Source organism: Oryx dammah, unplaced genomic scaffold (assembly GCF_014754425.2).
Source record: "Oryx dammah isolate SB20612 unplaced genomic scaffold, SCBI_Odam_1.1 HiC_scaffold_26, whole genome shotgun sequence".
In the NCBI taxonomy this organism is placed as follows: domain Eukaryota; kingdom Metazoa; phylum Chordata; class Mammalia; order Artiodactyla; family Bovidae; genus Oryx; species Oryx dammah.
The window spans coordinates 58,885,132-58,909,458 of NW_024070210.1; the positions used below are offsets into that span (position 1 = coordinate 58,885,132).

The window sequence follows — 24,327 nt, forward strand, 5'->3', positions numbered from 1 at the left end:
TTTATATGTTTCATCTCTGTTTCAGCTTTTGAAGAGCTAATGTTTCTGTGCATGTTTTATGTATATAGTTTTTAATTCAGTTATTTTTATATTATCTGAGGTCTGCCACTTCTAGCTCTTCTTGGGAATATCTCTCTCCTCCACAGCACTGTCATTTTTAGTTATGTAAAAAGCTGATCAGCTCCCTCCCCACAAACTGTAAAACAGCTGCAGTGACAGGTAAGACGTGAAAGCAGTTTCCAGGCATTTCAGGAGCCAGCGTCTTATCTTTTGTGGTTGGGTAAAGCAGCTTTGCAGGAGAAGGCAATGGCAACCCACTCCAGTACTCTTGCCTGGAAAATCCCATGGACAGAGGAGCCTGGTGGGCTGCAGTCCATGGGGACGCAAAGAGTCGGACATGACTGAGCGACTTAGCAGCAGCAGCAGCAGCAGCAAAGCAGCTTTGCAACTTTGTCCTTGTCACAGGGCTCAGCAATTGCCAGGTTTCTTACCAGTTCTGTCGCCCCCAGGTGCATCCGACTCCCCAGCAATCAGATATCCCTCTGCTTCCCTCATCTCCCTCTTTTCATTTTACATTTTGCTATACTCTACCAATAAGGAAGAAGCAATAGCAATTTCTTTTCTTTTTTTTCTTTATGGCTCATTTACCAGCATCCCATTTATAGAACATGATTGAAAGTGCCATGCTGAGCAAGCTCTAAATATTTCTTGCAAATCCCAGCTTAGTCAGGGGATGCAGATATTTCAGATGCTCATATAAGCTGGAAAAGAGACAAAGAGCCTCAACTTCCTTAAAGTCATCTGTAGATCATAGTTAAGCAGGGAGTGTTTGTTGCCATTAACTTTCATGTTCAGCTTGCTGATATATCCATGAGAAGCTTGCTCGAATAATGTCCCCTGCAAGCAGATACCCCATCTCCAATTTTCTAGAATACCTACAAACCCAAAGGTAACCAGAGAGAGTCCTAGTATTGAGCAGAAATGAGACCAACCACAAGTGTTGCAGTTTAGAAGACATGTGACTGGTCTGCTAACCAGAAGAGGCTCGCACTGCTTTCTAGAATCAAGTGATACCTGTCCTCACAATAGAAGTGAAGGAGCAGTGGCAGAAATGCGAGTGAGAAGAGAGGAAGAAAAGCAGCTAAAGGGGGTAAGATAGATAGAAGCCACAAAAGTGATGTGAATAGTGTGGGTGAGAGGTGATGGCTAAAAATAGAAAGACTAGGAGAAGCAACAAGGATGCTACTAAAAGATCACAGCACTAGGGGCCCATGGGTCTGGGGCAGAGACCTCTACCCATCTTGGTTCAGTAGGTTTCAGACCCTTTCTTGGGTCACTTTGAGAATTTAGATAGGGCCCTTTCCACAGTAAAACACATAGACTCTCACTCACAAGTGTTCCATTTACTATTTCAGGTAAGCAAGTAATTTGCATACTTCCGTTTCTGCAGTGTTTGTAGTATTTATCTTGCTGTCAGGAAGGGTATCAAAATTACAACATTAAACCTGTTTCATAGCCCTAACTAGTGTGGAATGTATCTGAGACATTTCTATGTGAAAAAAATAATTGGTTAAAATAGGGCTCCACTCTTGATGGGGGAAGATTTTCTTATCTGGAAAACACTTTTAAGTCTAGTATCTCCTTTCTCCAACTGTTTTCAGTACTGAGATACTGTTATTTGGTGCTAAGAAATTAAATGGTTACTTATTTTTTTGTGAGGCCAGTTTCTAATTACCACCTGGGGATACCCAGAAAGTTCTTGGGCAGAACTGATTTTGTTGCTGGTAGGATATTTCTTATGTCTATTTAATTTCATCTACTGATTTCCAGTGAGATTTACTGTTTAAAAAGTGCGACTTTGGCTTTATGTGTAAATAAAGTTAAAGGTTGAGGCCAGAGTCTGGGCAAAATCTTGCTGCTTATACTTAGTACGAGGGTATATTGGGAGAATCATTTCACCCCTGATAAACTTCAGCTTCCCTAACTCCTCTAGGTGTGACCTTTTGACACTATATAGAAGCTTTGGTGTAACAACCCACCATCAAAGAGCAGCAAATAGAGGGCTGGAGAACGTCATTTATCTCTGTCTGCTCTCCCCAAGGACTCTACTGACTTGACTTCGAGAGTCTGTTATAGCCCAACCAGAAAACCTGTAGCAAATCAGATAACACGTTTTTACCTCCCTCTTTGTTTATGGCTAAAAGTGGACTCAAAGTTCATCCAGCTGCTTTCTTGTCTAAAAATGAAGTGTTTTGTGAACTGAATGGAGCCTGTTGGTTTTCAAATCGATTCATCACATTTACAGCATGAAGCATGCATGAGGTTTTTGATGTTCCTGGGGGCAGTGAGACGGGCCGGCCTCCGCTTCGTGCAGTAACCTTGGCTGTGGACCATCTGCAGCATAGTTTCGTCACCACTGGTCTTAATTGCATCTGGTTATGTCAAGGAGGCACTCTGGTTTCCTGGCCAGGTTCTGTAGTCATTTCAGCAATCGAAAGCCACTCTGTTGGTCAACTCAGTTCATGCTCTGGGCAGCACTGGCTTGCTCTAGACACCCTTGTCTCTTCTACAGAAGCTATCTAGGGCTCCTTGGAGTACTGGGGCATCTTCCCTATTGTAGAGTGGCCCTCAGGTGGGGAAGATGGGGAGGGCAATGTTCTCAATGAACGGTGGGATTGATTTATTCTTAACTTACAAGTTCAGTGTCTGTCAGGAGGTCTTTATTTTTTTTTATACAAACAGCCTGATTGCAGATTTCTGCATGAATAAATGAGTTTTACTGCATCTCAAGCTACCAAATCACTTCTTTCCAAACTAAACTTTTTATTTTGTATTGAGGTCTAGCTGATTAACAATGTAGTTTTAGGTGGACAGTGAAGGGACTCAGCCATACATATATACACATCCATTCTCCCCTAAACCCCGCTGCCATCCAGGCTGGCACATACAGCTGAGCAGAGTTCCATGTACTATGCACTAGGTCCCCCACTGGTTATCCATTCTAAATACAGCAGTGTGTACATGTCCTTCCCAAAGTCCCTAACTGTCCCTTCCCCCTGGCACCCATGAGTTGGTTTTCTAAGTCTGTGAGTCTCTTTCTGTTTTGTAAGTTCATTTGTATCACCTCTTTTTAGGTTCCACCCATAAGGGATGTCACAGGACAGTTCTCCTTCTCGGTCTGACTTACTTCACTCAGTATGACACTCTCCAGGTCTACCCATGTTGCTGCAAGTGGCCTTATTTTACTCTTTTTAATGGCTGAGTAATATTTCATTGTATATATGTACCACATCTTCTTTATCCTTTCCTCTGTCGATGGACATTTAGGTTACTTCTGTGTCTTGGCTTTTGTAAACAGTGCTGCAGTGAACACTGGGGTGCATGTTTCTTTTCAGATGTTTTTCTCCAAATATATGCCCAGGGTTGGAATTGCAGGGTCATATGGTAGCTCTATTTTCAGTTTTTTAAGGAACCTCCATACGATTCTCCATCGTGGCTGTACCAATTTACATTCCCACCAACAGTGTAGGAGGGTTACCTTCTCTCCACACCCTCTCCAAGATTTATTGTTTTTGGATTTTTTGATGATAGCCATTCTGTCAGGAGTTCTTTTTCTTTTTTTCTTCCTCTTGGTTGCCTCTGGCCCTTTTGTCTCCTGCGCTTGGGTGTTAAGAATTTCTTCCTTGGGTGTGTTTGTTATCAGGGACTCATATTTCCATGTGGCTTTGCAGTATTAAAGGCAGGAGCGGGCTGGGTCTCCTGTGCCATTACTATTTCATGAGGAGCAGTCAGATGGGAGGCTCCAGACAAGTCTGCTTGGTTTGGTTCTAGGTTTCTTTGACTCCTGGGCCCTGGCTCAGGGGTTCCTGGCTTGCCCGTAGACTGAAGTTTTTCCTGTCCTCAGATAAGCCTCATTTTTTCTTCTAAAGTGATTTGAGAGTTTTTCTTTTTTTTTTGGTGAAGACCACAGGACCTGAATCTGTGATCAGAAGTTCAATAATGAGGAAGTCCGACTGTTATTACCCAACAGGAGAATAGTTTTCGGCTCTAGGATGAATCAAGTAATAATCCTCTTTATTTAAGGAGTTTGGAGAGGTGGGCAGTAGAATGGAATGGTGTGACGGTTCAGTTCAGTCGCTCAGTCGTGTCCGACTCTTTGCGACCACATGGACTGCAGCATACCAGGCCTCCCTGTCCATCACCAACTCCTGGAGTTTACCCAAACTCATGTCCATTGAGTCCCATCTCATCCTCTGTTGTCCCATTCTCCTCTAGTCCAACCCTCCAATCCATGCATGACTACTAGAAAAACTATATGTATGTTGAGCTTTTAGCCAACTTTTTCACTCTCCTGTTTCACTTTCATCAATAGGCTTTTTAGTTGCTCTTCGCTTTCTGCCATAGGGTGCTGTCATCTGCATATATGAGGTTATTGATATTTCTCCTGGCAATCTTGATTCCAGCTTGTGCTTCTTCCAGCCCAGCGTTTCTCATGATGTACTCTGCATATAAGTTAAATAAGCAGGGTGACAATATACAGCCTTGACATACTCCTTTTCCTATTTGGACCAGTCTGTTCCATGTCCAGTTCTAACTGTTGCTTCCTGACCTGCATATATGTTTCTCAAGAGGCAGGTCAGGTGGTCTGGTATTCCCATCTCTTTCAGAATTTTCCACAGTTTATTGTGATCCACACAGTCAAAGGCTTTGTCATAGTCAATAAAACTGTGGTGTCACAAGTCACCTCTAAATGCTAGCCTCAGGGTAGCTTGTTTCCTTCTAGGAACTCATCCTGTAGACATATGTTAGCAAACAGTCATCTGAAGGGATAAACAATAATCCCCACCCAGTTTCCCTGGTGGCTCAGATGGTAAAGAATCTGCCTGCAGTGCAGCAGACCTGGGTTCAATCCTTTGGTTGGGAAGATCCTCTGGAGAAGGAAATGGCAACCCACTCCAGTATTCTTGCCTGGAGAATTCCATGGACATGGGAGCCGAGCAGCTAACATACACACAAACACACACACACACACAGAATTTCCCTCTAGGGTTGTTCCCGAGTAGAGGTGTTGCTAAGGGTGGACATTTAATTCCTAGGCTCTTGGTCTAGTTATGCACAGTGTCCTTTCAGCATCCTTATTTGGAAGGCCTTCTCCCATATGTACAACAGATTATGGGTAATTTTCAGCAGCCACAATTCTCTGGTGTCTACCTGTAACTCCACCATTTCCCTCCCACCTAAGAAAACAGAGATGCTGGCAAGCGAGAGTGATGTTGTGGTGTGTGTGTTAGTCACTCAGTCGTGTCTGACTCTTTACAACCCTGTGGACTGCAGCCTGCCAGGCTCCTCTGTCCATGGAGTTTTCCAGGCAAGAATACTGGAGTGGGTTGCCATTTCCTACTCCAGGGATCTTCCCAACCCAGGGATCGAACCTGGGTCTCTTGCATTGCAAGCAGATTCTTTAAGGTCTGAGCTACCAGGGAAGCCTGATGTTATGGTAAAGATTGCTTTCAAGCACGTAAATTTTTTAATATAAGTTACATGCGAAGATCCAGATTGCCCCCACGACCATTCATGGTGCACCAACCATTGTGTGTTGTGCCTTAGGTGAGAACCCATGTTATGACTATGGGATCACATTTTGGCCTCATCCTTTGAATAGAATACATGAGTTCTGTGAGTTATAACACCTTGTTATGAGTGTTTGGGGTTGTGTTTGACTTTTGTTTCAGTTCACATAAGGTAAAACCCTAACATAAATTGTCAACATTTTAATCATCTCCATCCTACCCTCCCCCAGTTTTATTCAGGCAATTTGATTCTTTCCTGATGAAGCAGAAAATACCTAACCTAATTGTTAAGCATGCCTCCCCTACCAAGTTTACTTTACAAGGCCATAAAGCCATTGCATAGGGAAAGACCACTGTAATCCTGCTAAGATTTTTAGCACTAAAATGATATTTTAGAATTTCACTTAGAAACCCTGAAGGCAAAACGTGCTAGTTCACAAGTGATGGTAGGTTCCACCAGCAGGTTGAGATGTGCAGTCACCTTTTAATTTAGTTTATCTGACAAATAGATCCCTTGGGAATCTGACCTCTCTTCTAGGGTATTGAAAGGAAAATGGTGGCTTTTCTTTGTTTGTAGGATCATTTTCACTCAAGGCAGTTCAGTTGGACATTCTATTCTGAATTAATCCAGACTAACAAAGGGCACTTTCTTGATTCCAACATAAGGTATGATTAATGAGAAGGTTTTGGTGGTGGTAGTTTTTGCTTTACTTTGTGAAGAAACAGGTGAGTTTTTAGATTCCAAGAGTACATACCCACCCCACCCCCCTTAAATGCACAGATGCGGTGGCTACTGAACTAACCTTGAATTTTATATTCACTTTTCTCCTAAGAGTAGCTGGAAGTGGGGGAGAAAACTATTTCTTGGTTCTATTCTGTATTATTCAGATGTAGTGGAAAAGGTTGACAATGAATACAGTTGGACCAGGGCCACTTTGCTTTCTGCCCTCATTCCAAACACGGGACACCTTGTTAACTGTTCTCCTCCACAGGGTATAAATCGGGTCTAGTAAGATTCTTATCATGAGCCAGAGGCTTTAAACAATGATTTCTTCAATTGCAGACAATAGGAGTGTAAGTCAAAACCTTGCAGTTTAAGTGAGGACCTGAGAGAAAAGTTAAAGCCAATTGCTTCATTCAGCCGAGAATGGACATGAAATCAAGCCTTTGTGTCAGGACTGTGGGAGTGGGAGGATGAGTGGTGGTGGCTGTTCAAAACTAAAAACAGAAATGAAGAATCCCAACACTGATTTTACTACCCTCCATGAAATCAAACTTCTTCAAGAAGTGCGAAACTGACTTAAATTCTCCTTATGTTCATTTTCATATATGCATAACTTTGTAGTTGAACTTCATGAATTATTCATTTGTGTTGTATAGAGCAGATATTTAATTTTGGAGCAATCTTCTTAGCAACTTAGAGAAGTTCTGCTCAGAGCTTTTGTAGTCAAACCTATTTTTCAGTTCCTCGCCTGTTACATTATTTGTTCTAGTCTGAGATAAAATAAGCAGTTTCATTACTGATGCCATTTGCTCCCATCAAATGATGTGAGATTATCAGGAGAGGTTTCCTTATTCATGGAATTCCAGTGATCTCCTTCATATTTCTTGAGTATTATTAGATCATCTGGCTATTCTCAGAGATGGAACACTCACTCAAGATGCAAATATAGATCATAAAAGTGATATAAAGACACCCCTTCAAAGTTAATAAGATACTTTCATTCTAACATAGACACAGCTCTCAGATTTTCAGGTTTTGTTGTTCTGATAAGTCCTCCTGACTTCATCACAGGGGAGATTCCTTTGGAATCCAGCCCTCATTCTCACCTCTTTCCAGGTCAACAATTTCTAATACTTATTTTCTAACTAGAAAACAGAATCAACAACACTTCAAAGAAAAATTAACAAGTTAATTTAAGTGATAATAGTAACATTTTTCCAACTATAGCATTAGAAAGTATTTTTCAAATAGAAAAGGGGTATCCACTATCTGAGAGTGACTCGGATGAGCGGGATACCACAAGCAGATGTATGAAAGAATCCTTTTCCTTTAAGGACTTTAAAATCCAGTGAACTGAAACCAGTCCTCAAACTTGGTAGAAAAGGCTTAAGGCTCAGACTTTAAATTCAGCATTTCTTCACACTGGCAAGTACCATAGGCTGTTTGGCATTGCAGCAGGACTTATCTAAATGTGCATGCATTTTAAAATCATACATTAATTCTTGTTATCCCCAGCACTTACTTGTAGCGTTTAATTGCTTTTAAAGATAAGGAACTGATTTGCACTGGAGTTGCGATAGCCCTGTAACTGAGCAGCTTGTCCCTGGGTTAAGAGATTAGAGTGTGGGGCTGTCAGGGCGCCCTTCATCACCCCTTCACCTTCAGATGCTAGAAAGCTAGAGATGAAGTTCTCGAAAGTGTGTCCCTGCAGGGATGGTAGCAGCCTGGCTGGGCACACTTAGCTTCCAGTACCTGGCCAGAGCATGGCTTTATAAATATTTAGAATTGTTAGTTAAATAGGCCATACCATAGATGCTACACTTTTAAGAGTGCTAAGGTTTCCATCATAAATATTCTCTTAAACTGGTCCTGTTTTTGTGTAGAGACTTCCTGTGCTTACTTAAGTGTGCTGTTCTTGTAAAATGGATACTATGGCTCAGTTTGTTGGGGGAGCTTTGTTACTTTAATAAATTTCCTTTCTTTTCTCTCTGGGCTTGCAAGACTTTCCCCTTTCCAAAAAAAAAAAAATCTGCTTAAGTCTGCTGAGATCAGCTCAGCTCAGCAACCTTTGCTGGGAAAGAATAGCCCCGTGTGTGCACCATAATCGTTTTAATTAGCCGTACATTCTGAGGGCACAGAGGTCTGCACTTGAGCAGATGGCTGCTGGGGGCTGAGGTTGGGCTATTGTGGCCAGGGGCCACGCCAGGCCCACGGGCTGCAGATGCTGGCCCAGCCTCGGGGCTAGCAGCTCCAGGATCCCAGAGGCTCGGGCCATCTGCTCCGCAGTCCAGCAAAGCAGGTGTCCTTCCAAAAGAAACATTCCTGAAAGCAGGGCCGCCTGTATGGCCCACATGTGCGGGACACTCTCGTCCAGCTGTACGACAGCCTGAGAGCTGACCACAATGACCAGCGTGAGTGAGCTGCACAGCCCACGGGGTGGGTGCGGGACTCCCTTTGTCTGCTTACGTGTGTCGGGGGGTGGGGTGGGAGGAGCTGCTTTCTGCAGCAGCTGTTTTAGGGCCAGGCAGCTTCTAACCATCTCCCCTCTGTCCACTCTCCCGGAGTTGGCCAGTACACATGACATGCTGAGCCCTGCCGGCTGTGGGGACACTGTTCAGAGTGCGGAGGCGCCCCAAGGAGGCCTCGCTCCTGTGCTGAATCAAAGGTTGATTGCTTCATCACAACCAACACGTTAAAAGCTGTCATTTCTACAGTCTCTTCTGGGTTTGTTCTTAAAGCTGATGCTGGTCTGTCTGCTGTTTCTTTCCTCTGCCTTTGCCTTAGTGTTGCACACCCAGGTCGTAGGAATAAAACTGTAACATTTATTTACTTAACAGACACTTAGCACTTAATTTGTAGCATTCACTGTTTTAAGTGCTTTCCAAATACTAGCACACTCTCAGAGGTAGGTACCGCTATTCACTTACCCCTAGGGAAACTGCATGCAGGGATTAAGTAACTGGCCCAGGCTTGCATAGCCCATAAGTGAAGAATCCATCTCTGGAGCCTAAACCCTTTACCACATCATTGTTCTTGCTGAAATATTAACAAGAGCTAACATTTCCTATGACCCAGGCATGTGCCTCCATGTCCCTATGGGAGGGGTCGGTCAGCCCCACTCTGCAGACAGCACCAGAGCTTCACCCTGGCAGTCTCCCCCAGCTACCATTTTGCCTCCAGAGTCAGGAATAGCTGGGCTCCCACAGGATGATTTTTTTTAATTTATTAATATCCATTTGTTCTCCAGGGAGAGGCTATTATAAGATTTCAAGGAAAGAAGTTGAAAATCCTTTTTCATTAATTAGTACAGAACACATCCCAGCAATTGCCACCCCTTCCTCTCCCACTTTTCCAGAGGTGTTCATGATTACCTCCCTTCCAACACTCACGGCAGACCAGTGTCTGGAGGCGACCTGCCAGGCTTTACTGCTGGGGAAAGCATCAGCAATTAAAGGACCTGGTTCCAGAGTGATGGCTCTTTTTATTGGTGGTATTCTGGTAGTCCAGAGATCTAACTCCCCTCTCCCCCACTTTCTAACCTGCCTTCCCCTTTCTTTCCCCCTGCTTTTTAATTGGAACTACTGGTTCCAGGCAGTGAGAATGAAAATAAATGAGCTGTGAATGAATTGGATCTGCTCCCTCCCACCCTCTCCCCCTGAAATTGCAATTTAATAACAAACATTCAGCCACTATGTGATGTGCTTATCTCCCCTTAAAGGAACAGACCTATGGGGGAGACTTGGAAGAAGCATAGCAAAACATCTGGGTGGTAAACTCAATCTCCAGTTGAAGTGGTCTTGGAATGAAAATATAGCCCTTAGGATAAGTTTGCTTCCCCTTCTAACAGGGCTGGTCTTGGCTGGATCTGTGCTTCTTACACAGGGCTGTAGAGAAACGCTTGGAAAATCGTTATCCCTGGAGATGTTAAAATAAGTTATTCCTTACCTTGTCACCACTCACCCAAAGAGTTTGCGTGAAATCACTTACATTGCTGTACATGATGCCATTGGTTAGGCTGTCTGAAGGGTGCTTCTTTGGATGACTCTGGTCACAGTCCCCAAGGAAAGTCTCAGATGAGTGTCCCTGATCTTCCTACACTCTGCTAAATTTAGGAGGCATTGGTACCAGCGGCTTTTACCCTCCTGGAAGCACCTGGGCTTCCCACTGAGCCTGTTCTTTTGATCACAAGTCATCGTGCAGGAGGACCTTGCTGACTAGCAGAGTGGTACGTACCCAGGGGCCAGAAGTTTCCACCTCTCCCACCCCCAGGTCACAGGGAATTCATTCAGTGAGAATCCGAGGGCAGGTGGGCGAAAGAAGTAGTGAAGTTGTACCTATTTATATGGTATAAACAACATTTATAACAGTAAAGGAAATGAAATTGTTTCCCACTTTGCCTCAACTAAATATATATTTATTGCCTCTGTTTCCTTCCAGTCTTTGTCTAATTGTATAAATTTTTTTTTTCCAGTGGCCTTGTTTTGATGGCATTTTTGTTGTGGTCTTTCATTTAACATTTCATCAGATGTATTTCATGCTCCAACATGGTTTTATAATTATATAATGACTATATTATGTGTTATTATACTTTATGCCCCACTGTTTTTAAATTGTTTTCAATACTTTACTTTTACCATCAGAAATCATATGAAATTGGATCAGAAAGCATGAACATTTTCATGGCTTTTGATACATAAAGTCATTTCCTTTACTAAAAAGTAATATTCATTTGTACTGTTTCCAATAACATTAATAGGTCTGTTTTATTTTCTTTCCCAAACAGGCCTATTTTAAATCATAACCTTGTTGGTAATAGGAGTTATATCTTAAATACTTGGCTAATTTAGTGGGAACAAAATGATTGCTTGGCTTTAATTTATGCATCTCTGAATGCTACTGAAATGAACCTTTCCCCATATTTAATTGGGTTGCCTCTTATGTGAATTGTCTGTATTCTTTGCATATCTGCTGGAGACTTGGCATTTTTCTTATAAATTTTTATAAATAACCAGTACCTCCCAAGGGAAATCAAATTAATCCTTTAAGTTTAAACATGGTAATGAAAAGAAACTGCAAATATAAATTAAACATGTACTACATAAACACATGTCCAAGAAAAATAATACCAAATTTTATTTGCTTATTTAGTGCCAGGCACAATTCTAGGCATTTTTACCCAGCTCTGTGAAATATGTACTACTTTATTCCATTTTATAGATGGAGCAACTGAGGCAAAAGAGATTAAGAAATTTGTTCAAGCTCAAACCCAGTAGGTAAGCCTGGGTTCAGAGCCAGGTGGCAGTCTGATTCCCACCCTCGATAGTCAGACGTGAGACTCGGGGAGGAGGGGTGGCAGGGAAGCAGGAATCAGATGAGGCACCCAGTTGCATAGATTCATGAGATTTTGGAAATAGTACACTGAAGCCTCTTGCTCCTCTGAACTAATTAATTGTTCACTATTTTTAGTGAGTTGAGAAGTGAGAAAATGTAAGAAATACATTTTTCTATGGCAAGACACACACCGTGTTGTGTTAGGAATTGTTGCCGAGCATTTTGTTAAGCGGTGTGTTTGCATTTTTCCAACTATTGTCCCGGCAGCGGCTTGTCCAGTGGTAACCTATTCTGCCATGTCTCATTTCATTTCTGCTGTTAAAAAATCATCCCCTAAAAAAAAAAATAATAATAATCCCCTGCATGTGATTCGATAGGTTTTATTTTGACCGATGGTTCTTAGATCACAGAAACCTACTGTATTATTTTCAGGTGGACTGAATGGATTTCATTTTAGGGTGTTTCCAACTTACATGCTGAATGATGAATTTTCACCATTTTGGGTGCTGCGATAATATGAGCATTTGCTCTGTTGGTTGAGGAAGTAAATGTGGAGGGATAGACAGGCAGGATGCTTTTATTAGGAGGCATAAAAATGTATACTTTACAAATAAAAACAATTGAATTCTGCCTAGAAACAACAGTGTAAGAAAAATCTAGGGAGGTCTATTTCCTCCATTGCTCCCTCCCCAACCCCCAACCCATCATCCATTCATCAGATTTGCGGTGTGGAAATGTGGGCCAATAAAATTGTAATCACAATCAAGTAAAAATCACATTGTGCCACAGTCCCTATACTTATCATCCGTTTTAGTGACTTTGAGTTGTAATCTGTGAGTTGTAGTGAGCTTTTATATTTTGAGTTATAGCCTTTGAATGTCTCTCTATGGCAAGAATAACTTAGCACTGTCAGTTTGGGGTTTCAGGTTAGTGTGGCATATCTTGGTGAGCTCTTTGAATCGGTGCTCTAGGCAGTATCTTTCTGAGTGAAATATGGAGCTGTGAAATCCTGGTAGATGATTATCCTTCAGTTAAGAAGAGAGGAACAAAATAGACGCGCCTAGGTTGGCTGTAGGAACTTCAACTCGCGTCAACTTGAACAGGTTACTAAAAGAAATCAATGTTTAACCGAAGAATTTTAGATTGTGCACTGTCTGCCATGAGGAATCCAAGCTCTGGAGATGAGAGTTAATTAGGTTTGTTTCCCTGTTGAGTTCATTTCAAGAATCTAAGAAATAAGTTCCCCTTGTGCAGTTCAGCCACCAAGGAGAGTGGACAGGTTATTTATGTGTTATCAACGGCTGTTAGTCACTAAGTCGTGTCCGACTCTTCGCGACCTCAGGGACTGCAGCACGCCAGGTTCCTCTGTCTTCCACTATGGAGTTTGCTCAAATTCATGTCCATTGAGTTGGTGATGCTGTCTAACCATCTCATTCTCTGCTGCCCCCTTCTCCTTTTGCCTTCAGTCTTTCCTAGCATCAGGGTCTTTTCCAATGGGTTGACTCTTTGCATCAGTTATCAAAGGTAGCTTCATTCATAAAGCTGGATCTTTGCTGAGACAGCAGGAGGTTTTAAAAGGGGGATACACTTTTCTCAACAGGGTCACCTGACTGCGGTGGTTGTAGAACCTCCTAACAAGAGTAATTAGGAAGCTTGCTGATGAGGCTGAAGATCACTGTGTACCTACTCATGGCCACTGGTTGGAAGCAGATTTGTACCATGCTTGGCTCATGGAGCAAGGGCTGAATTTTGGTTCTGACGGGTGCCCTGGGCTGGGTGCTTTTGTGTAATAGACAGACTACACCTGTATGCTGTGACTTGGAAAAGACTCAGTAGAACATAGCGTGATAAGGGGCAAAATGATCCAGTGCAGATCAGTTTCACTGTTTTTAATGTAGTAATTCACTGATAATGTACATTTTAACTTGAGCTTTCTAGCCTACCTGTTTGGGGCTGCACCTCTGTCTCCTCATTGTGCCGCAAACACACCTGTCTGATTCTTGTCTCATGGGTCAGCAAACAGTCTCTGCTCCTATCTTTCCACTTGGCTGTCTCCAGCTTACCCCTCAGGTCTCAGTCAGATCTTGCTTCTTTCAGGAAGTCTACCCTGAACTTCCAAGGCTGATGGATACCCTAATTAGGTACCCATTCTTGAACTCCTCCACAATAGCACTTAATACACTACAATATTGTTCTTTCTGTTTTCTTGTCTGCATGACTTTGTCAGCATATAAACCTCATGAGAGAAGAACTATGCTTGTCCTGTTCACGGTTGTTTTCCAAAGATGTAGCATGATACCTCACACTTATTAAACATTTACTGAGAACAAACTCATAAATGCATGTGTATAAACTCTTCTCAGTTGATGGATTCTGAATATTGGCTTTGGCCTGATTTTATTGGCTGTGCTAGGTTTTGCTATTGAATAAGTGACGTCAGCTCACAGGGCAAATCCTTGGTGAGATGCTGCGGAAGGCTGTGTGGTATTTCTTAGTCATCTGCTCTCTGTTGGCTCACTGATTGAGGAGAGCCTGCCTGGATAAATGCACTAGAGGGTCCTGAATCATGTGACTTACTCAGATGATGACATCAGAGCCAGAGAGTGATCTGGTCTTGGAAGAGCAGGCCTAGTTCTGAAGCACGCTAACCTCCTCCTCTTGCCTCCTCTAGCACTGGAAGACGCAGCGCAGCGAGGAGTATGAAGCAGAAGGTAGGAACTGAGGGTGTGCCGGGCTGGCCTGGGAGGGAAGGGCTGCATTCACCGGGCATTCTCCACAACCCCTTCCCAAGGCCCTTCCCGTCTTCCTGCTGGAGGCCAGCTAAGAAGCAACCTGAAGTACAACAGCCACAAAAAATTCACTCCTAATTGATAGCTCATAGTTTTAAATCATTGGATTTAACATCATGCAAGATATGGCAACTGAGATGTGGAATTTCACTTATGGGTTAATTATGTCTTACATAGACTTTCACATTATTCTATAAACCATCCTAAACGATTTACTGATTAAATGCATCCCTCGACAAGTTTCATGGTGATCTCACCAGCAGATGGCACTGTGGTTCAGCTGACAGATCTCCACCCACTTCACAGCCTACCATGGATTAGCTGTACTTAAGTGTAATTACAAATTCTCTAGGTCTCCAGCCTGTAAATTGGAGAAGGAAATGGCAACCCACTCCAGTGTTCTCGCCTGGAGAATCCCAGGGACGGCAGAGCCTGGTGGGCTGCCATCTATGGGGTCACACAGAGTCGGACACGACTGAAGTGAGTTAGCAGCAGCAGCCAACCCGTAAAGACATAGCAGTAATGGGCTTAAAGTCTTTAATAAATAGTAGGGGTAGCGCTAAATACTCTTCCCAACCTCCAAGTTTCTTGGAGGCACACAGTATCATGCCAATAATTAGCTCATGTTTAAGTAATGACAGAATCTCTAATGTGAAAGTAGAAATCTTAACTAGAAGTGAGAACTTTTCATAGAGAATAAATATTTATTTTTAAATAAGTAGGTTGATCTTTGTATCCTCAAATAGAATTTATCCTTAATATGTGTTTAGTCGCTCAATTGTGTCTGACTCTTTGTGACCCCATGGAAGCCCACCAGGCTCCTCTGTCCATGGAATTCTCCAGGTTAGAATACTGGAGTGGGCAGCCATTCTCTTCTCCAGGAGATCTTCTCGAGCCAGGGGTCAAGCCCAGGTCTCCTGCATTGCAGGCATATTTGTTACCCACTGAGCCACCAGGGAATCAACTATCCTTAATATACAGATAATTAATAACTTGCAACCATTTATTTTTTTAAGTTAGGTTGCTTATAATATTCATGTGTAAAGATTTAGAAACAGGCTACTCTTGAGACTTTTATCATTATTTAATGGTATTTACCATGAAATTATTTCCTTCGCAGTAAAACAGTGCTTAGACTAGAAAGAGAGTAGAGATAATAAAGTCTGGTAGCTATAGTTGAGGTAGGATGTATAAAGCTCTTTAGAATGGCTCTCAACCAGCCTTCTCTTTCAGTCACACCAAAGCCTAAGCCTGTGCACATTTTTCTTTGAAATAAAACAAACCTAGAACTTTGATGTGACTGCACCGGAATATTTCTTATAGGGGTATAACTGCCAGTGAACAAAAGAGTGCCTGTTGGCCTTCATTGCAGCCTAAGAACCAATGGTTCTACTTCATTTGAACTTCTGGATCAAATCAACACTTGGTGGTCTCTTTTTTATAGCATTTATTTTCAAAAAGCGTATTTTTCTTTGCGTATAGGTGCTCTGTCTGTGCAGTTCTTTTAGGGACAATATATAATACATGCTTTTATTTTAGGCCAGTTAAGATTTTGGAACCCAGATGATTTGAAAGCCTCACAGAGTGGGTCTTTGGCTCCCCAAGACTGGATTGAAGAGAAACTGCAAGAGGTTTGTGAAGATTTGGGGATCACTCGTGATGGTCACCTAAACCGAAAGAAGCTGGTCTCCATCTGCGAGCAGTATGGTTTGCAGAATGTCGATGGAGAGGTGAGCGTTGCGTTGTATTTTTATTCAGGGATAGTAATCATGATACAAGCTAACCTGGCCACAAGCTGGAGACAGCCATGTTTTGGTTTCCTGCCGCAAGGTACAGAGACTCCATTCTTTCTTCCTGGTAAGTCAGCCATCAAGTTTCTGTCTCTGAGGACCCCATGTTTGTCATGGGAAAAAAAGAACTGACAATAGCTGATAATTACTGAACCCAAACTGTGTGTGCCTCACTGTGCTAAGCATGTTACCCCACATCATTATCAGACCCCAGCTCCGTGTAGCCATGATGTCAGTCTGTTTGTAGGTGTGGCATTCGCAGAGCCAGAGGTGAGAAATGTGTGGAGGCAGGACAAGGCAGAGAGTTCCAGAGGGTTGAGTTGCGGGAATACTTTGAAGGCCAGGCTGATGAGTTTAGTCTTTGGAGAGACAATCTCCATATCACCCCAGAGTTCTTTAGCAGATTACATAATACATTGGAAAAACTTACTTGCTAAGGCTGGTCTGAACTTCTTTTATGGGGTATATTGGTGTAGAGAGCCATAGATTAGGACACCCGCCAGGAGTCATCACAATAATCTGGGTCATGAGGAAATGGAAAAGGGTAGGTTGGTGGTTTTGAAAACGTACAACAAAAGAGTCTTGAAGAAGCCCCCACGGTGCTCTTGCTTGGTAAAATTCTCAACTTTACATTTTCTAAAAAATTAAGAGGGGTGGCAGGACTGGGTGCATGAACAGCCATGAAACAAAAGATTGTAATTAATTCCAAGACACATCTTTCAAAGAGTTGAAAATAAAGATTGAAGGGACTTAGAGGTTACGGCTACAGTTGTACAAGCTTTGGGAAACTTTGATTATAATGATATTCGAAACCATGTTATCTGCTTGCTCAGAGGATAAGTGGTATTATTTTCCTAAACCAGAATGAGATTTATTATCAAAAGCTTCCAAGTAGCCTAGCTTGCAGAAAAGTTCTCCCTCCTCCTCCCTTGTATATGTGACCGTTGCACACTCTCTGACTACCTTTTAATGGCTCCACAGTCATTTATCTATCAGTGGTGACTGTTGAGTCATAAAATTAAATTCGTCCTCCTAAATTCTAAACCAGTGCAGTGTACAGAACCTTGGGTTGTTTTTGCCAAGAAATATTGCACAAACTTGGATTATTTATCTAAGAACAAATCTTGGAATAAACTGTAGCTGTTTGTGGGGAGTTGCATTTTCTTCTGTGGTGGAGTTTCCAGGATCCAGGAAAAGAAGCAGCACATTTTTTCTCCTCTGCTGTGAGGATGAGTGAAGGATTGCTAATTGAATGTAGCTTTTATTTCGTGTTTTTCCTCCCTGACAAAATCATGAAATACTATAGTGCTTTTGTATTATTAGCTCTAGACCACAGCGGAGCTGAAAGTTCATGATGATCTCACCAACACACAGCTTGGAATCCCGGAATTTTACAACTGAAAGCAATTTTAGATTTAGTCACCCCACATTTTATAGATAAAGAAAGAGGTCACTGCTTCATGTTGCTATCAGCATGAAGGGAAACTGAATTGACTGTCTTATAGCTGAAGCTAGTGCCCTGCCTTCCAGAAGCCAAGATGGCTGTAGGGCAGTGAAGGCAGACCATCACCCTTGTTGTTTAGTCACCAAGTCATGCCTGACTCATGCAGCCCCGTGAACTGCAGCCCACCAGGGTCCTCTGTCTGGGGGATTTCCAGGCAAGAATACTGGAGTGGGTTGCCATTTCCTTCTCCAGGGATCAAACCTGGGTCTCCTGCTTGGCAAGAGGATTCTCTACCACTGAGCCACCTGGGAAGTCTAGAGGCCAGATATCACCCAAAGGCCAGGTGACCTGCACAATGTTTAAAAATTGAACTATTTGCTATAGTTTTTAAAATCGGGAGATTTTTTCCTGAAAATCAGAAGACTTGGCTCCATTTTTCTGGTAATGAGAAACGGCTAGCCCCTCTGGACAGGGCATGCACTCAAATGTTCCGATCACTGCTTTAAAGGCTTCCAAGTAGCCTTTTAAATGTCTTGAGACCATGCTGCCTCATTCATTTATATGACCTTCCTGGCCCCTCTGGCTATTTCCAACTTACACGTTGGGAAATCAGCCATCCAAAGACCTGGCTGGTGATAGGGAGGAAGAATGTCCTCAGGGTTCTAGATTCAGCTGCTGCATAGGCTGCAGGGTGTGTCCCAGGTGCCCACTGACTTGCATTCTTATCAGGCCAACCCAGTCCATCCATCCTCTTCTGAATCCACATTCATTTACTCACCACTTGCCCACACCCCCATGTCTAATAACTGGCAGGACTCGCTTACTCCACCACTTGGAATGGATCAGGTGATGGGTGTTTAGGCAGTCAGGAAGCTGTATTTTGATTTGGCCAAGGTCACAGGGCTAACGATGGGGAGCAAAATGTTAAAGGCAAATATGTTGGAATGTTCCAATGTTAAAGGCAAAATATGCTGGTTAACTTAAGTCATCACTGCTGGATTTTACTGTGACTTCTGGCTTGACAGTCCTGAAAGCCTAGTCCTCTAAGAAAGTGTTCTTTTGTTTGATAAAAATGAGACAGACAATCTAAGGGAGCTTGGCAACCTCCAAATTTTACCCCAAATATCTTTCCATCTGTTTCTTCGTGTGATTCTCTATAGGAACTGTTGCTTCCAAAGATTTTCATCCTTTAAAATGGTTTTGTTTTGGAATCCTCTCCAGAGGAAGTGGTAGAAAAACAAGAATAGAGACAGATGTTTCCCATTGGATATGAATTGGGAAAAAAAGCATTCAAGATAAAAGAAATGCCACAAGGACTTTGAGGGATAAAATCAACAATTAGGAGATGACAGGAATCCTAGCAATAGTCCAGACTTATGAAATAAATATTGAAAATATTGAGGATTTGTTACAAAGAGGCTTTTGTTAGAAGAGACCCAGTTGCAGGAGGCACTAATGGTAAGTTTGTTGCTTATTTGGTTCTTTGCTACTCAGCAAATTAGGCGTCATCTTGTTAGAAATGTAGAATTCCCAGGCCCCAGCCCCAGATTTAAGTACATCAGAGTCTACACTTTAACAAGGTCCTCAGGTGATTTCTGTTTTGTACATTGGGGTCATGTCCTGTAGAAAACTTTCAGCTCCCCAATAGGAAGCTGACTGTGAGAATGGAAGGCTTTGCTTTCCCTCCCTATTGTGTGGTGTCTGTGATTCATGTTGTTTTATTCCCTTTTCCATTCCTCTGTGAGTTAGGGAACAAACCATCTCCCAGGCACGCCTCTAGAAGGGACTCCATATGATGAGGACCACTTGATTACTGTCAGAGAGGGCAAAGTAGTGAGGCAGAATTTCCTTCTCTTCACATCTCTCGAAACACTTCTATTGCACACATGTGAAATTCTTCCTATCCAGTCCTCATTTTGGCTGTGCAAAAGGATTAAAAGAAATTAAAAGCCCCAAACACCACAGTGTGGTTCCAAGTAATGTTCTAAATTCCAAGGCATGGGTTTCAGACCCAAGCTCTTAAATCATTGCAGTCTGTCCCAGACCCAATTATGCTAGTTTCCAAAATTTCATATAAGCAAAATATCATGTGGAGTCACCATAATATAATGGCTTAACGAATGTCTGTTTTCTGCTGTTACAACACTGGGAAGCTATATCTTTATATTTTTCAGTAATTCTTTAACTCACAAGATAATGCATAGCAATGTTAAAGATAACCTGTTCTAAAAGTATAAGCAAAAGAGAAAACAGTTAATTTCTAAATTGCATAAAATTATGAAGATGTTGAAAATGAATTTTATTTCGTTTATGGGAGGGGGAAGGACAGATTACTAGAAAGGAAAATATATTTAGTGAAGTGAGAATAAAGGGACATGTCATATTTCTGGAGTCCTGGGATCAAGAGTGGTGCCAATATCTGTTGGCTTTGTTGTTTAATCTCTAAGTCATGTCCAACTCTTTGTGACTCCATGGGCTGTAGCCTGTCAGGCTCCCCTGTACATTGGATTTCCCAGGCAAGAATAACTGGAATGGGTTGCCATTTCCTTAGACCGAGGGATCAAACCAGTGTCTCCTTCATTGGCAGGGGAATTGTTTACCACTGAGCCACTTGGGACTAGAAGTGTACTTTGAACTTCATGGGTTTTTTTTTTTTGAGAGAAATAGTTAAGATGTACGGTTACCCTTTTCTAGATGCTTGAAGAAGTCTTCCATAATCTTGATCCTGATGGTATGATGAGTGTAGAAGATTTTTTCTATGGCTTGTTCAAAAATGGAAAACCTCTTACACCATCAGCATCTACCCCATATAGACAATTGAAAAGGCACATCTCCATGCAGGTAAGAAATAAATAGGAAGTGGATTCTTTGGGAGTAAAGTTAACATCCATTTGAATAATTTCTAGTGAGTTAATCTGCTGTCTGAAGAAAAATACTGAGGAGAAAGAGAAGCAAAAGAAGAGCAGAAAAGAAAGACTAAACCACTGAGGAAGTTGGGTTTGAGAAATGACCATAAATTATAGTAGGAAGACCACTAATTATGCCCCTTCATGTTAGCTGTGGGCCAGAAGGAACCTGATGTTAAGTAGAGATGCATCTCATCTGTTTGCAGGATCTGTCTGCCAGGTCAGCTGTTGATCAGCTTTGCATTCTTGACTGACATGGGAAAGGAAGATCAAAAGGGCCGCATTGCTTTTTATCCTAGCAGTATAAATGAGAGAAGCATGCCTCTGCCCCTTGTGGTTGGGACTGACTGCTTTTGGTCTTGACCAATGTCACGTTGCAGTGCCTGAGCTTGCTCAAGTCTCTTTCTTCTTCTAGTCTTTTGATGAGAGTGGACGACGGACCACAGCCCCATCTGCAATGATGAGTACCATTGGTTTTCGGGTCTTCTCCTGCCTGGATGATGGGATGGGCTATGCATCAGTGGAGAGAATACTTGACACCTGGCAGGAAGAAGGCATTGAGAACAGCCAGGAGATTCTGAAGGTGTGACGACTGAAATGGGAGGCAAATGACAAATTGGGAAGGGTTGAAAAATTCTGTTTGTGATTTGATTTGATTTCTCCTTAATGATTCTTCTGTTCACAAGATCTCAGACATAAGAGATAACTTTTGCTACCCCCTTTAACCAGGAGTGTTGCTGACTTCATGTTTTTAACCCCTAAATTATTGACAAGAAATTTCTTAACTGATCTCTGGTTGGTAAAGATTAGAGTTTTGCCATTGTGTTTATTTACAATGCCAGACAGCATTTTTTAAAAAGACGTAAATAATCATGTTTTCCTTAGAGAGACCTTAGTTGAGTATTGTTCCAAAGCAATTGTTAAAGACATGTAAACATCCAGCTTGTAGATTATAAATTCAGCTCCCCAGATCTGTATAACCTTCACATTTTCTGCTGAGGATAGAACTCGTGATTATCTTAAACTTGTTCTGATTTCTAGGCCTTGGATTTTAGCCTTGATGGAAATGTCAACTTGACAGAGTTAACACTGGCTCTTGAAAACGAACTTTTGGTCACCAAGAACAGCGTTCACCAGGCAGCTCTGGCCAGTTTTAAGGCTGAGATTCGGCATTTGCTGTGAGTTGAGCAGAAAGCTTACCTGCTCTGTTCCCTTTGCTACTTGTTGAGCAAGTGCTTCAGATGCCTGTGGCGTGTATTCTTCCATTCTGAAGGCAGTGGTGGCTAATCACCTATCATCTCACTTCTGTGAAAGTGAGGTGGAGCTTAGATCTGCATGTAGGCTTTTGAAAAGGGCTGTGGAATGTCTGTGTTTTGGAAGGGTTCTGGTTGTCTTGGTTTTGTTTTTGTAGAGGAGCAAGCCAGAGGAGAGCTTTTCGGGTCTACTTTTTGCCTAGTAACAGTCTCCCTTATAACTTTGTTTCTTTTTGATTCTAGGGAGCGAGTTGATCAGATGCTCAGAGAAAAAGAGAAGCTACGGTCTGATCTGGACAAAGCCGAGAAGCTGAAGTCTCTAATGGCCTCAGAGGTGGACGATCACCACGCAGCCATAGAGCGGCGGAATGAGTACAACCTCAGGTGTGACGGGTGGGGCCGGGGCCCTCCTTTCCCACCACCCTGGCCCAGAACAGTGGGGCTTTGCCTGCCCGCCCGCCTGCTTGGCCGCATCTGGCTGGGGTGACTTAGGTGTGGCCAAGCCTACGGGAAAGCAGGGCTCACTGGACACTTTCTCCAGGAGCTTCCCATCTCTATGACTCTCTGTTTCTGGTGGCTCTACAGAGGGACCTCTGAGGGACTTGATGGCAGCCTGTCAGTCTTTCCTTCTCACAGGAAACTGGATGAAGAGTACAAGGAGCGAATAGCAGCCTTAAAGAATGAGTTCCGAAAGGAGAGAGAGCAGATCCTGCAGCAGGTGGGCAAGCAGCGTATGGAACTTGAGCAAGAAATCGAAAAGGCAAAAACAGAAGAGAATTACATCCGGGACCGCCTCGCACTCTCTTTAAAGGTAATTATCCTCTTAGTTATGTGGTCTGTGTGCCTTCTGGGAATACCACGTGGAAAACCACAGCTCTGTAAGAGGACAGGTCTGCACAGGGCTCATAAGTCTGGGTCAACACCCAGACATGGTAGAGCCCCCACTGGGATCCAGGTTTCCGGGGTGTCCAGGCTTCTGGTTTGCCAACAGCATATCTTGTTCTTACCTGCTGAAGCTGCACTGAGTCCTCAGGGCTGTTTGATACCTGGTTGATGCTGTCCCCTTCCTCATCCTTAGCAGATGGCTTTTTTTTCCCTTTCACACCGAAGCCATCCACTTTGTGTCTCCGCTCCCAAATCTACCTTTTCCCTTGCACATCCTCCTCCTCTTTTCTGCGCCTCAGTAGAGGAAGTGAACCTTCTCTTTATGGAGCTCTGACACTGGGTAATGTGGCACAGTGTCAGCTGGAGCTGAAGGTAGGCGGGACCCTCTCAGGTCTTGGGAGGGGTCTGGACTCAAGATTGCCTAGTTCCAATCTGGATACCACCACTTACAGAAGACCTTCATCAGGTTACTCAAGGCTGTTTCCTAATGTACAAGAGAGTCACCATCATAATACCAACCTCATAGCATAGATGTGGAGATTGAGTGAGTTGCTACATATATAGTATATGAAAGTAATAAGAACCTATGGAATAGTTTTCTTGAGGTTATGAAAGGTTCCTGAAACTCCACAAATCAGAAACTGAGCCAATTCTCCCTCCCTAACCATCAGACTGCTTCCTCTCCTGAATTTTCACCCTAATCTCCATCACCACCCTGTGCTGTAAGTCATAGAAGTCACCGTCCTTGGTCATCCTGGATTCTCAGTTTCTGAGTCCTGCTGATGCTCTGAAAGGCTTTTCAGATTTATCCCATTTCTCCATTTCCACAGCTTCTGAACAGGTTCGGAATTCATCACAATTTCTCAACTGACTTGTGTGTATCCTTTCTTCCATCTATCCAACCTCCCTCCTCCTGGTCACCAGAGTTATCTTACTGCTGCTGCTGCTGCTAAGTGGCTTCATTCGTGTCTGACTCTGTGCAACCCCATAGACAGCAGCCCACCAGGCTCCACTGTCCCTGGGATTCTCCAGGCAAGAACACTGGAGCGGGTTGCCATTTCCTTCTCCAGTGCATGCAAGTGAAAAGTGAAAGTAAAGTCGCTCAGTCGTGTCCTACTCTTAGCGACCCCATGGACTGCAGCCTACCAGGCTCCTCCATCCATGGATTTTCCAGGCAAGAGTACTGGAGTGGGGTGCCATCTTACTGAAGAAACTTAAAAATCATGCTACACCCTTTGTAAAAGTGCAGCATGAAGGGCCCTGAAAAGGGGTTCATGCTCCTACCTTCCTAATCTTAGGTCTTGCCAGCAACCCCCAAGCCCACGTGCAACCTCTGCTGTAGCTGCTGTCAGTGATTTCAGTTTCTCAGTGGGCTTTTAGGCTCCTTCACTGCTTTCTCCAACACTGCAGGCCAAATTGCTTATTCGTTCCCATTACACTTGCTTTTTTTTCTCGCCAGAAGGTAGCATATTTTCTATCACATCTTAGGTAATTGTATCCATATCTGTCTCCCCTGCCATGGCCCCAATTGTGTGGTCCCTGTGGTCGGCAACAGAAGCTGACTTCTTAGTTTCCAAAGCACCAACACAGGCCCAGTTCATAGAGATTGCTCCTGATTGTTTTAACATCTAAATT

At 43.0% G+C, this 24,327-nt stretch overlaps 1 protein-coding gene across 7 annotated transcripts in view; it reads left to right on the forward strand.

Moving 5' to 3' along the window:
- Nucleotides 1–24,327, forward strand: part of NIN (ninein) — a 106,675-nt gene that overhangs the window by 37,957 nt on the left and 44,391 nt on the right. For all 7 annotated transcript variants that reach the window (XR_005718712.1, XR_005718713.1, XM_040226756.1 and 4 more), the window contains 7 exons: nt 14,297–14,336; nt 15,954–16,144; nt 20,343–20,489; nt 20,970–21,137; nt 21,596–21,732; nt 22,051–22,191; nt 22,444–22,618. Coding sequence is in view for 5 of the 7 variants with exons in the window: in XM_040226756.1 (XP_040082690.1) it covers nt 14,297–14,336; nt 15,954–16,144; nt 20,343–20,489; nt 20,970–21,137; nt 21,596–21,732; nt 22,051–22,191; nt 22,444–22,618 (999 nt within the window). In the remaining 2 variants the exon portion in view is untranslated. The remainder of the gene's footprint in view (nt 1–14,296; nt 14,337–15,953; nt 16,145–20,342; nt 20,490–20,969; nt 21,138–21,595; nt 21,733–22,050; nt 22,192–22,443; nt 22,619–24,327) is intronic.